Source organism: Larus michahellis, chromosome 3 (genome assembly GCF_964199755.1).
Source record: "Larus michahellis chromosome 3, bLarMic1.1, whole genome shotgun sequence".
Lineage (NCBI taxonomy): Eukaryota > Metazoa > Chordata > Aves > Charadriiformes > Laridae > Larus > Larus michahellis.
The window spans coordinates 127,708,456-127,720,639 of NC_133898.1; the positions used below are offsets into that span (position 1 = coordinate 127,708,456).

Genomic DNA, 12,184 nt, shown 5'->3' on the forward strand with positions numbered 1-12,184 from the left:
CAACCGTCAGCAATAACTTAGGAAGTAATAATTTGAAGCCAATTTCATTCTCTGGGTGCCACAGCCCATGTATCTGTTGCTTAGGGTCTGTCATTCCAACAACAAATCTCAGAATGGAGCTGATTCTCTGTTACTTTGACACATGCTTCATAAAAGTTTAAAACTCACCATCCAGGGTAATAGTAATCCATGTTCCTCCAGCAACGCTGCCCTCTCGGGGTTTAATGAGCAGTCCTGTGGCTGTCACTGCAAAAAACAACCCAGCTACATCAGGTTGAAGTGTAATACAAACATCTAAAAGATCTCATTCAGGGCAAGACATAGTAGTCTGACAGCTGTCCACCTGTGATCCCACCCTTCATGTCATTTCTCCTTCTCAGGCATCCAAATTAGTCATATTGCTCATCTTTTTTACCCCACACTGTGTCCCTTGTGTATTAGTCCTGCTTCCCCACAGCGGGGTTTTGATACCTTCAGGACTTCGTGAAACAAGCTACAGTCTGAGCCTCCTGTCTTCCTCAAGAATTAAAAGAAAGACAATAAGCTTCATGTTTATTTCTCCATCTCTCAAAGAAATGTTTGCTGACTTCTGTACATTCTCCCAAACTTAGGGCTGCCCACAGAATATGACTTCTTCTGGCTCCTAGACAGCCTGTCCAGCTTTTTCTTGACAAAGTCCTTTTGTAAAGAAATACAGGCCTGGAAAGGAACTCTTGCTTCATGTAATTAAGTCACATGTAAATCGCTATACAATGCCTTTCAAAAAGGCACCAAATTCTTCAGATAATTTAAGATTTATTTGGGGGACATGCATCCTCTGAAGCTAATAAAGATGGACCGGTGGCTGGCTTCTTTTTTTGTAGCCAAATATCAGAACTTTCCGGAAGTCCTTTTATAGGGATAACCAGTTTCCTGTTTAGCATTTCAGGAGATTCCAACTTCTTAGTCGTGCGTGAATGCAATATCACCAAACTTTGGTGTTGATCATTGAAGCCAAGTATTGGACAAACTTGCATCATGAACCCTTAATATCAACATGCAAAAGTGATATTACTATCATCAAGTGAATGAAAAACTACAGGCATGAGACGAGCCCAGGTAGAACAGGGAAATTTTACGATGAACCCCGAAATCTCCACTGGCTATGGAAATAATGTCATGAAAAGACACTGATAAGGTTGGACAATGTCCAGTATGCGTCAGTCAATATCCCATAACATTCAACACCTTTTAGAGATGCTTCCTCATGTTTCTCACTCACAATCAGTCTGTATCCAAGCCTGTGGCACTGGAATTTGCTGCTGTTTTATGATCAGTGTGGTTGGAGACAACACCTCTCTATCACCCACCTGCAAGGAATATCAGCTCAGCGCTCAGAAAGGATGATCTCCAAGGGTTCATCTTGAACTTTGGGTGGGGATTTCACAAAATACTGGCACCAGGATCATGGCTTGGGGTCTTAGCACCATCCTGTAACTTTAAAACAAACCCCATCTGTATTCTTTCTTCACGCCGCGGACCTGTGGGAGCAATGGTCCGTGTTATAGCAGACAGGAGGGACTGCAATGTGGAATCACAGGGAAAACACCGATTCACCTCTCACACAGTGTAAAGGATCAATATATTGCAAACCATACTCTTTTTCCTCCCACTCAACAGCTCTAAATAGAACTTATTCTGCTCAAAGCAGACCACTTTCCAGCCAAGCTCAGGATGAGCTTTCCTCCACTGGGGCCACATTTCAAGGAGGCTTACTCTCATTAAGTGGTAGGCACAGGTGAATTAGTGAAAGCAATAACAGGATTTAGAGCAGATGATGTTAAACTCTCCTAGCTCTGTGCTGCTTTGTGCAAAATTGTTATATCTATTACATTAAACTAAATCATGCCATAGTCATTCTCCAGCTCTGAAAACAAATGACTTTACTATGCTATTAAACTCCAGCCTTCCACAGCTAGTTCCAAACTACGAACGGCCCATGCTGGCTCCCGTAGGTGTGTATAGGTATTTCTTGGAACAGCACTGGTAGACTTGGTCACAACAGTGTTGGGAATTGTTCTAAGAATATAAACATCTGAACCCCTGTAGCCTGGGAAGTTCCTTGGTCTTACTTGCTATCTTAGCCAGCCATATCAAAAATTCCCTTTGTAAAGTCTATGCCAGGAACTGTTCTAAGATTTAAAAATATAGACCATCAACTTTACTGCCTTCATCTTGGCTTTTGTACTAGTATTGAAATAACCATGGCTCCATTAATTTAACCATATTTTAAGTGAGCAAGAACCTCAAATTCTCACCAGTGAGCACAGAGACTGGGACACCCTTACCCAGAACATCCCTTACTTGTTAAAGCTCAGTCCAAACAACAAAAGCCCCAGGCATAAAGATAAAATCAAATGGCAAAAATACGATTTAGGATTTCAGATTTTTTTTATAGTAGGATCTAAAGGGCAAAAATTCACAATCACTGTATGAGGCACGGTATAAATGGCAATTCTCAAAGGGAGAATCCATGTCCCCCACACAGAAGAACAAATCCACGCAAAAAGACAACCTTTCACAGTCCTGTTCCACCAGTCAGTTGGTGAAAAAAGCAGAAGAACAGACCTCAATTCTCTTAAGGCCCAGTTCCTATGCAGGATGATGGTACCAAAAGCTCATGTGTTCTTCCATGTAGTGGTCTTGCTCCATTCACTACATACACTGCACTGATTCAAGCCCTCTTCTACGTTGGTAAGTGCCCATCAGGCCACCTGAGAAAGCCTAAACAACTATCCATAGCACTGTTTGCTTTGCTGGCTTCTGTAAGACCTGCCAAAATGAAGCCAGTTGAATTGATTAACACCTACACTGAAAAAAACCCAAACCAAAACTCACTATTCAAAGACTAATATAAAATAAAAAAAAAGGAACAGAGCACCCAGGGCTGGTTCTTTATTTGTTACTGCTACAGTGATTCATAACTGATGATGCTTTAAGAAATTTTTAAAAGGACTGAAATACACAAAGAAATGATCTACAGTCTATAGGCACAGTATGCTCTTGGATATTGATTAGAAGATGTGGTCAACTTGTGTCCAAGGGCACTGAGTATTGCACTTTCCATACTTAAAAGAAAAGTGGAAGGAAAGGAATTTGCTTCTCCTGTTTCCTTCCGTCCAGTCTCTGTCAGATAGTGCAGTACGGAGTTTCAAGACAAAATCCAGAACAAAGCCACATCCACATTGGTTACGAAACCCAATAGAAGCCGAACTCCAGAGCAAAATGACCAGTGCCAAAGACCCAGCATCCACACTGCAAGCATTTAGATGTGTTACACACTGCACTAGCTCTAGCCTAATGCCAGAGGCTGAACATCCATTAATGGCTGGGGTGTTGTTTGGCGCATATCTTCATTTGAATTTATCCAGAAGGATAAACAACAGTTCACTGAGGCAGTTCTCTGGTGTGAAACAAATCACCTTATCTGGAGATGTGACCTGCTTCAAAAATGCACTCCTGGTCTAAAGGAGATACTGTGCAGCCTCTAAAGCACCTCTCCCTCAGTTAGGAGTGGGGACTTTTTTGGAAGGTTAGAGTGGAATGTGGTGCATCCATAGTGGGTGTTCAAGAAACCAAGTCTGCTTGTTGGTCTTCTTGGAAAGGCAAACCTTGTAGCAAAACTGATCCTTTTTCTCATGCTTCCTCCCCTGTTGCTACTACCATAAACACAGTTTTGGAATCATCCGAATACTACACATCACGGTCACAAATTCTCAAACAAAAAGCCTCCTCAGAGCTGCTGGGTAAAAGCAGAGATATACAGGGCTGCACGGTGGAAGAAGTGCGGGTTAACAGCCAAGAAAAGATTCAATCAAAGAGCAACAGTCTTAGAGGTGAGAGTTGGGCAGAAGCTGTGGTTACCCCATAACTATGGCACTCTATCCCCATAAACCCAACTTCTAAGATTGTGTTTGCTGCTTCTACCACAAGACCTACTGTAACCATTCTCCCTATATTTCTTGCACATTTTAACATAACTGCAATTTGTAGGGGTCAGAGTCCAGAGCCCTGGTGCATGTGAACCTTGCATTTCAAAGCAGGTGCACAGAATATCATTTAGGTTTACATTTATTATTCTTACTATGACTTTTTCTGGTATTACTTACCTTATTCAATTTCTTCTTCCCATTCCCCTCATAAGCAAAGTGCAGAGGGTCCAATACCAGCATAACTGCCCCATCCCTTCAAGGTCAGCTCTGCTGCAATTTTCAGTCTGAGGTCATATTAGGCACCCAGCTCAGTCCCTGCATGGGTAACTGAGTCACCTTGTGCTGAAACCCACCAGACTAGTTTCTTAAAAGTCTGTCACAGACAGCGCAGGGCTGTCTATTGGGCATGCTTAATTATTAACCTAAGCTACTTGCTGCTATTAACTGTTTTGTTCCAAGTTGTTAATGACCATTAGGGAGTAACCAGGAATTGTTCTTCTATTGTTGTACCACTAGATCCTCCAACAGGAGGACAATGAATCCATTTTGTCCTCTTTTTCCCACACAACATGACAGAAAAACTGATGGAATGGTTTCTTAATATGCTGATATCTAATCTGGGAGTGACTTTCACAGCAAGTGAACCACATCCTGGGCTGCATCCCCAGCAGCGTGGGCAGCAGGGCGAGGGGGGGAGTCTGCCCCTCTGCTGCGCTCAGGGGAGACCCACCTGCAGTGCTGCCTCCAGCGCTGGGGCCTCGGCACAGGAGAGACACGGAGCTGTTGGAGCGGGGCCAGAGGAGGTCCCGGAGATGCTGGGCGGGCTGGAGCCCCTCTGCTGGGAGGACAGGCTGAGAGAGCTGGGGGGGTTCAGCCTGGAGAAGAGAAAGCTTCGCGGAGACCTTCCAGCCCCTGCCAGTCCCTAAAGGGGCTCCAGGAAAGCTGGGGAGGGACTCTGGACCACAGAGGGGAGCAACTGGATGAGGGGGAATGGTTTGAAACTGAAGGAGAGGAGATTTAGGCTAGACATTAGGAAGAAATTTTTTACTGCGAGCATGGTGAGCCCCTGTCCCAGGTTGCCCAGAGAAGCTGTGGATGCCCCATCCCTGGAGGTGTTCAAGGCCAGGTTGGATGGGGCTTGGAGCAACCTGGGCTGGTGGGAGGTGTCCTGGCCCAGGGCAGGGGGGTGGAACTGGATGATCTTTAAGGTCCCTTCCAATTCTAACCATTCTACAATGATCATTCTAAGTGCATGTCAAGGTTTCCTTATACACTCTTCATTCAGTTTTTCTGTAACTTTCCCAACAGTGCCTGCATTTGGCAGGAACTCCCTCCAAAGTGTGTTCAGACCACCTACTACATCCCAAGTACCTACACTCCTGCAGGTCCTTATACAGTCAGTGGTGGAAGAGAGTGCAGTGGCCTTACACAGTGCTGTCATTCACCTAATGGAGAACCATGTGCCTTCACTGGCTGAAGGGAAGACCCATTTCAGCCTGCACCAGATGCTGAACAACTGTGTGAACATCACCCCTATTCCCACCTCTGCACCCATCTATTTGAAGACCAGATGGTTTTTGATGGAGCCACCAGAAACATGATGGGTTGCTGAGTGCCCGTACTAGTATGGATGTCTTCATGGAAGTTTCTGCTGAAATTCAGAGGTAGCTCTCAGACACCACAGCAGAACTACAGTTTAATGAATTACCATGCACCAGTCAAACAGCAGCAGTATGTATGCATGTTCTTACCCCAGGCCCAGAGGGAGGTGAAACTGGCTTGCTTATTCTTCCTCAGCCTCAATTTAGAGACACAGTGGCACAAAGTCACAGGCAATCAACTTCAGGGAACTTCTGGAGCTCTGCCCAGCAGTAGAACCAGTTGTGTTTGGTTTGTTCTCAGGCCAAGCCTCAATGTCTCAACTGCATATAGCCAATGATTACAGGAGCTCAATGGAAGTTAACCCTATCCCGCTCAGTAGTCTACACTCAGTTTACTTATTAGCCACAGTTACACCGGAAACATAGTCAGAAGAAAGAGAAAACTTGAAGGAATTCTCAAAAGAAAAAAAAATTATTGCCAAAGAAAAGACAGTTCAAAGATGATAATTTGAACACAGCAGGAAGAGACAGACGCTGGTAACAGAGTCCATTTACAGCCCTAAATGAGGAGGTGGACCAGGTTCGGGGTCCCCTCAGGAACAAGAGGAGACAGGGCTGGATGCTCAACTACAACTTGGACCCACCATCCAGCTAGAAGGCATGACTAGAGGTGAGACTGAAGACCAGTACTCCCACATCATAACTCAGGGAGGAGCTGCAGGCCCAAAGCTGAGATTAAATAGGGCTCCTGACCCATGGGCAGGGTGTGGTTGGGGTCCCAGGTGAGGCTGATGAGGACCATTAAGGCTTATTGGTGCCCTCAGAACCCTGATGTTTCTGCTCCTGACATACTCCATCACTCAAACTCTCTAGATCACAGTGCAGAAAAAAATGAGTTACCGCCTTTGTCATTCTGTACAGCGTTTTGTGATCCAATCCTAAGGAAATGCTTTATATAGGAAAAACTCAACAAAATGTCCAAGGTTTGCAGATCTAAAGGATTTGACTGGGATGAGGAGTTTATTCTTTGCAAAAAGTCACAGATTAGGTAAGACACTGCATGGGGAACCATCCCTCTGAAGGAGCTGAAATATGAAAAGAAAGAGAGAAGGTGGTGAAGAATATTGTCCTTAATGACCAGAAAAAGAGACCCATAATTCAGAGAAGGAGACGAATGGACAAGTCACAAAGGGATCTTGGTGAATGAAGTGTAAATACTCTCCCACTACAAGCTGATGACCATGTTTAGGTATGATTACCCACCGAAGAGGAAAGCAGTATAGTCTGATGAGTAACTGTACCTTTGTGTTATCTGTGCAAGCAATTTTTTTTCCTCCTGAAGGAAAGTTCTGCTCAAAAACATCGCCCAGGGCCATCTGGTTTTGTTTGTTTATAGTTATTCGCTGGGAGGTTTCAGATTTTCGGCCTATGAGTAGAAATAGCCTTACGGACAGGCTGAGCATCGGGAATCTGAGAAATGTTCCCATGTTACAATCAGAAAGGACACAGAGAAAAGCAGGAGGTGTGAGCTCTTCGTCACTAGGTGGAAGTATGGAGCCGTTGAAGACTTGTCCACCACTTTAAACACAACTGAAAGCCAGCCAAGCTCTCACTGGTCTGTCTGCGCATGTCCAGGACAGGTTTCTGTTAACCCCCTGCACTTGAGCGAAAGAGCACGATCCAGCAGACAGAGCACAGGAAAAGGAGACATGGGACCTATTCCCAGCTTTTTCACTCACTGTCTCATTATTTGGGACAAACAGGTTCATCTTCAGGTCACCTGCATGTAAAACGGGGACAGTGGTGTGCTGCCCGTGAGGCCTTTTGCAAGGCAGGTATTCTCCAAGGGTAGCAGCATATTCTGGAGATACTGTTTCCCCGGGACTTGTAGCATTTCTGGGACGGATTAGCTTTGCAGGAGCCAAGCAAGGGCTCCACTCGTGCTCCCCGCAGCCATTGCACAGTGGCCACCTCGCGAGGGGAACGCGGCTGTTGTTGAACACCACATGGCATCACCCAGTTGAACAGCTGAGGGGAGGATAACGTGGGATAAGGCGAGGTTTAGCAATTTTGTCTGCAACCATTCAGGAGCTCCTGTCTTCCCTTCCAGCCCTGCTGGCCCATGCACCACCCAACGCTAAAGGGCACCAGCCTTTCCTGCGTGCTCCACACCAGTCAGACACCATCATGAGGGAATGGTGTGGGAACTCTGCCTGCACTCACCATCCCCTCATCCACACCTGTAAACAGAGCATAAAGCACCCCAGAAGAAAGCCTAACAGGGCTCATGGCCAGGCCAGCAGCACCATGTTTCTCTTGGATGTGGCTGTTGGTAAGCAGCCATCCTCCAACACAAGTTGTGCCACGCTGGATACATGTGCTGGACACATACTGGTGAAAAACAACATGAAACTGCTTGAACTTAGGGTCTTAGTCCAGACACGGGTCTTGGAGAAAGGTCTGTGCTTTCCAGCTTGGCAATGTTGGTAGTTAGTGTCCTCTTCCAGCCCTTACCTGTTGCATTTCGCATCTCCCCAAGGATCATGCAAACTGTGTGTGCCCAGGAGGAGATGGGTTATCCACTCCCACCACCAGCCCCAGGCTTGGAAAATCTGTGAAGAAGATTTCAGCACAGGACAACCCATGCTGTAAACTTTGTGGATAAATCTGTGCTGTGAGCGAAATAAAAGCACCAAAGGCTTGGACATTGCATCTCCATAGATCACAAATCGCAAACATGGTCCCCTGCATGGTTTTGACCCAGACCAGCTCATGTTAGCTGAAACATTTCCCAAGGATGGTTCAGGAGTCAACAAGGCTGGTGCCTGCTCCCCATGAGCAGTATGGACACTGTAACTTCTTTTTTAAGGCTGTTTTGGAGTTTAATATCATGGGTATGGCTGCAGGAACAGGAAAGGAGCCCTGCAAGGTTGCCTTGCTAGTAGAGATGTAGCCTGGAAGACTACTGGCCATGCCACTTTGGAGCAGAGCTCCCATCAGCTGCTCTTTCTTTCTATTAATACTTCACTTTTTGTGTATTGACACAAATTTCCTAGCAACCAAGGTCACAAAAGAAGGTGCTAAGAAGCCGGACTGATTAATAATAAATCCTGGGGTTTGATGTCTTTTTTCTTGAGAGGCTTGTTAGGCACCAGCAGGCAGGGTGCTGAGCTGGAATTTTCAAGGGAACTTAGGGGATTTGGACACCCCGCTCTGATTGAATTTCCCTCTCTGCATCCCAGCCTTCCTCCTTCTGGCCCGCAGGCTCCAGCTCGGTGAAGCTACCCATGGGAAGGTGAGTTGAGACAGTGCGGTAATGCTAAGCAGGGATCTGGCATCTATCAGCCATGCTGAAAGTTGTCCCCTGGGGTCCACAGGGGTTGGGTTTCTTTCTTTATAATCAGGATTCAATGTTCTCCACAGACCAGGTAGTTACCTCTCACTATTATGGAGTCCCACCATGCACAGTGGACTGCACCTGCTGCCTCCACACTTGCTACAGCCCTGAGCATCCTTCAAATGGGACAGACATCACCGATTTAAATGTCTGCCCTCTCCAAGCCACTGTGTTTGGTCCTGGGTTTGCTGGAACAGGCTGAGCTTCCCACAGTGGTGAGAATCGTACCCTTTCCATCACAATCCTAGCTACAGGAGTAGGGCTGAGAGAGACTGGCTTGAGATTTTAGGTGCATCTTGTATTTTAAAATAACACATAGAAAAGTCTCATCTTTCCTTCTTAGTTTCAATGTGCTTAAGTAACAAATCACTTATTTCTGAATGCTCACAGATAGGGCAAGAAGAATAGTCAGCCAGGGGCGTGCAAAGGGATTTCAAAGCAGTGTCTGGTTTTGCCCCATTCAATCCTGCATTAAACACTTTAGCACAGAAATCTGAGTATGAGAAAGCCAATACGGCTGGTTCATTAACGTTTCCCAAGTGAGGAGAAGAAAGAAGCCCCTGGTAGGTCAGGGATGGCACTCGGATCTCCTTGTCTTTACTCCGGTGTTTTAGGCACCAAGCCATAACCTCCCAGCTGAGCTGCTCTCCTGCCTGCCATGAGCGGCCTGGTCTACAGGGAGGTGTCCCTGCCCATGGCACGGGGGTTGGAACTAGATGATCTTTAAGGTCCCTTCCAACCCAAACCATTCTTTGATTCAATGATTTACACAAGGTGGTGAAGGGAGATAATATTAACATGAACGCCTCATGACCTGATCAAGGGAAGATAATAAGAATTTTCCAAGAGGACTGAAAGTCAACTAAGAAGCTGAAAAGTAAAAAGTACCGTTTGTATTTATCGTGCAGTACCATGTCTTCAAATTTCCCTTTATTCCTGCTCCTTTGACTGAAAAAAACTTTGTGTTTCCTGAAAATCTTAACATTCATATTATTAATTTTCAAATTTTCAAATTTTAAAACATGTTATTACCACTACTTCCGTTTGTATTTGCAGCCCATAACTGAACTGTCTGACTTGCCTGGTTCATTTTTCTAGACAATTTGCAACAGGCTCAACTTCTTCCTTTCAGAGGAAAAATGTTGGTGATTCCAGGATCCTTTCTGCATGTCTGTACAGGGTCACTTTTCAGCGTGATGAAACTCTGTTGAAGTTGTTCCCATAGCTACTCTCTCTGCATGTGAAACAGGCGATGAACTTCTTTAAATACTAAATTTATTGCCAGTGCAGCTGCTTTAATGACAGGTTTGAGGCTTCTTTGGTTTCAAGGTTGAGTGTGTTTCGGCTCGTGTCCCCTGTGGTCGCGCGGGTTGCGGAGGGGATGCGAGTCGCCCAGCCGTCTGCCTGTGGCAGATGCTGGAGCCTGGGGATGCAGAAAGCAACTGGGTAAGGATAAACCAGCACCTTGCAGGGGATTTCTCTGCTGCAGCTTTGGTCCTCTCACAGGAATGCAGAAGGAGCTTCCCTGCTCCTGTGGGATCTGCAAAGCACTCGGGATGGCCAGGGAAAACAAAGGTCAAGGCTGGCTCCTAGACCCATCATAGCATAGGAATCCTCCTGAATAAAAAACACAGCCACAAAGAAAAAAATGCAACTTCAAATAAAGAAGTATTGCCTCTGTATGTGAAAAAACATCCTGATATTGATGTCTTCCTAGGGGTTTTCTCCTTCTGGGCTGCTCATAGACACCATCTCATTCACACTTCCATCAAGCAGGGCTTTCAGTGTGATGGACCATCACTCCTTCAGTCTCTGTGGTCCAGGGCTTTTTATCATGTTAATAGTATTCAAGAAAGGCTACAGCTCCATGGTGTTGGGTGCTCCATAACTCCACAATACCAGATAGCATCCAGCCTAAAAAATCTTTTGATTTAAATAGGAGCAAAGAAACAGTCCACATGACTGTAGGAGAAGATGCAAATTCTGTGGTAACATCCCCACCAGAGATCGGCACAGGTTGGACTGCAGACCCCAGAGGCAGCGTTCCCCGTTAAAATCAAGAGGGGTCGCTTTGATGGAAGAAATCTCCCAGGGAAGTCTGGGCAGGCACTACTGCAGACTGAATCCATGGCATTTGCTTAAATAAACAGCTGGTAGCAGATTGTGTTTCCAAATCAAACTGCAACCCTGCACCTACTGAGCTTCATCCATCATTAGTCTTTCATTAGGAAACTTGTTCTTGGCCTTGTCCACTGTTCTCAGAGGGATTCAAACAAATACCAACCCCACCGCTGTGTCTGGCAGTCTTTTTTTTTCTTCTGCCCATCCTTGTGGCAAGGCGAATGCCCACTAATTTCTCTTTTTAATATGAAATTCCTTCTGTTCGATGAGTTTTCATTTTTAAAAGCTGCCACTGCCCCATCCCCTCCATCCCTGCTACCCATGTCTAAGCAGAGGGAACAGGTGGGACAGCTGACCCTGGTGAATGAAAGGAGAGCACAGTTTCACTCGCTTCACCCCTTTCTCACAGCCTGCCACTGCTGTCAGTGATCCCCGAGCCCCCGGGGGCTGGGGATTTGTGTGTATTAGTCACATGAAAGGCAAGAGCCTGCAGCAGGCTGCTCCCGGGCTTTGCTTCACCTCCAGGCAAGGGGATGCCTTGCCGCTGTATTCCTCAGGGCTGGAATCAAGTGACACATTATTATTATTATTATTATTATTATTATTATTATTATTATTATTATTATTATTATCATCATCATCATCATCATCATCATCATCATCATCACAAATATTCTTCTATGCAAGATGTGCCATGGCCCTGATATTAAAAAAAAAAGAAAAAAAAAAGAAAAAAGAAAAAAGAAAAATATTAAAAAAGAAAGGAAAAAGAAAAGAAGGAAAAAAAGAAAACAAAAAGAAAAAATAACAACTTGCAATGACCCGCATTGTGCAGAAAAATGTGTAAAGCCATCCACTTAATAGAAAATGAGATCTTTTTCTGCCATCAAATCTTTGGGATGCGATTTTGGTCTCACTCATTCACCTTGCGTGAAGCTCCACAGCCCACCATCACACAGTGGGTTTGAGCAGAGCATTAATGGTCTCTCTCAGTCCTAAATCTATCAATCCAAAGTCAAACACAACATACTCCCAGATGCACCCCTACTAAGGTGGACTCACGTTTGTGTACCAGTCAGTGAGATGCTTCTCAG

General features: G+C 45.3%; 1 protein-coding gene across 1 annotated transcript in view; it reads right to left on the reverse strand.

Annotated features, from left to right (window-relative positions):
- PKHD1 (PKHD1 ciliary IPT domain containing fibrocystin/polyductin) overlaps positions 1-1,418 on the reverse strand; it is a 276,108-nt gene extending 274,690 nt beyond the window's left edge. The window contains exons 1-2 of the mRNA XM_074582079.1: positions 1,350-1,418; positions 169-246 (exon numbers count right to left, since the gene is read on the reverse strand). Coding sequence (XP_074438180.1) covers positions 169-246; positions 1,350-1,401 — 130 coding nt within the window. The 5' untranslated portion in view covers positions 1,402-1,418. The remainder of the gene's footprint in view (positions 1-168; positions 247-1,349) is intronic.
- Between the last annotated feature and the right edge of the window lie 10,766 nt (positions 1,419-12,184).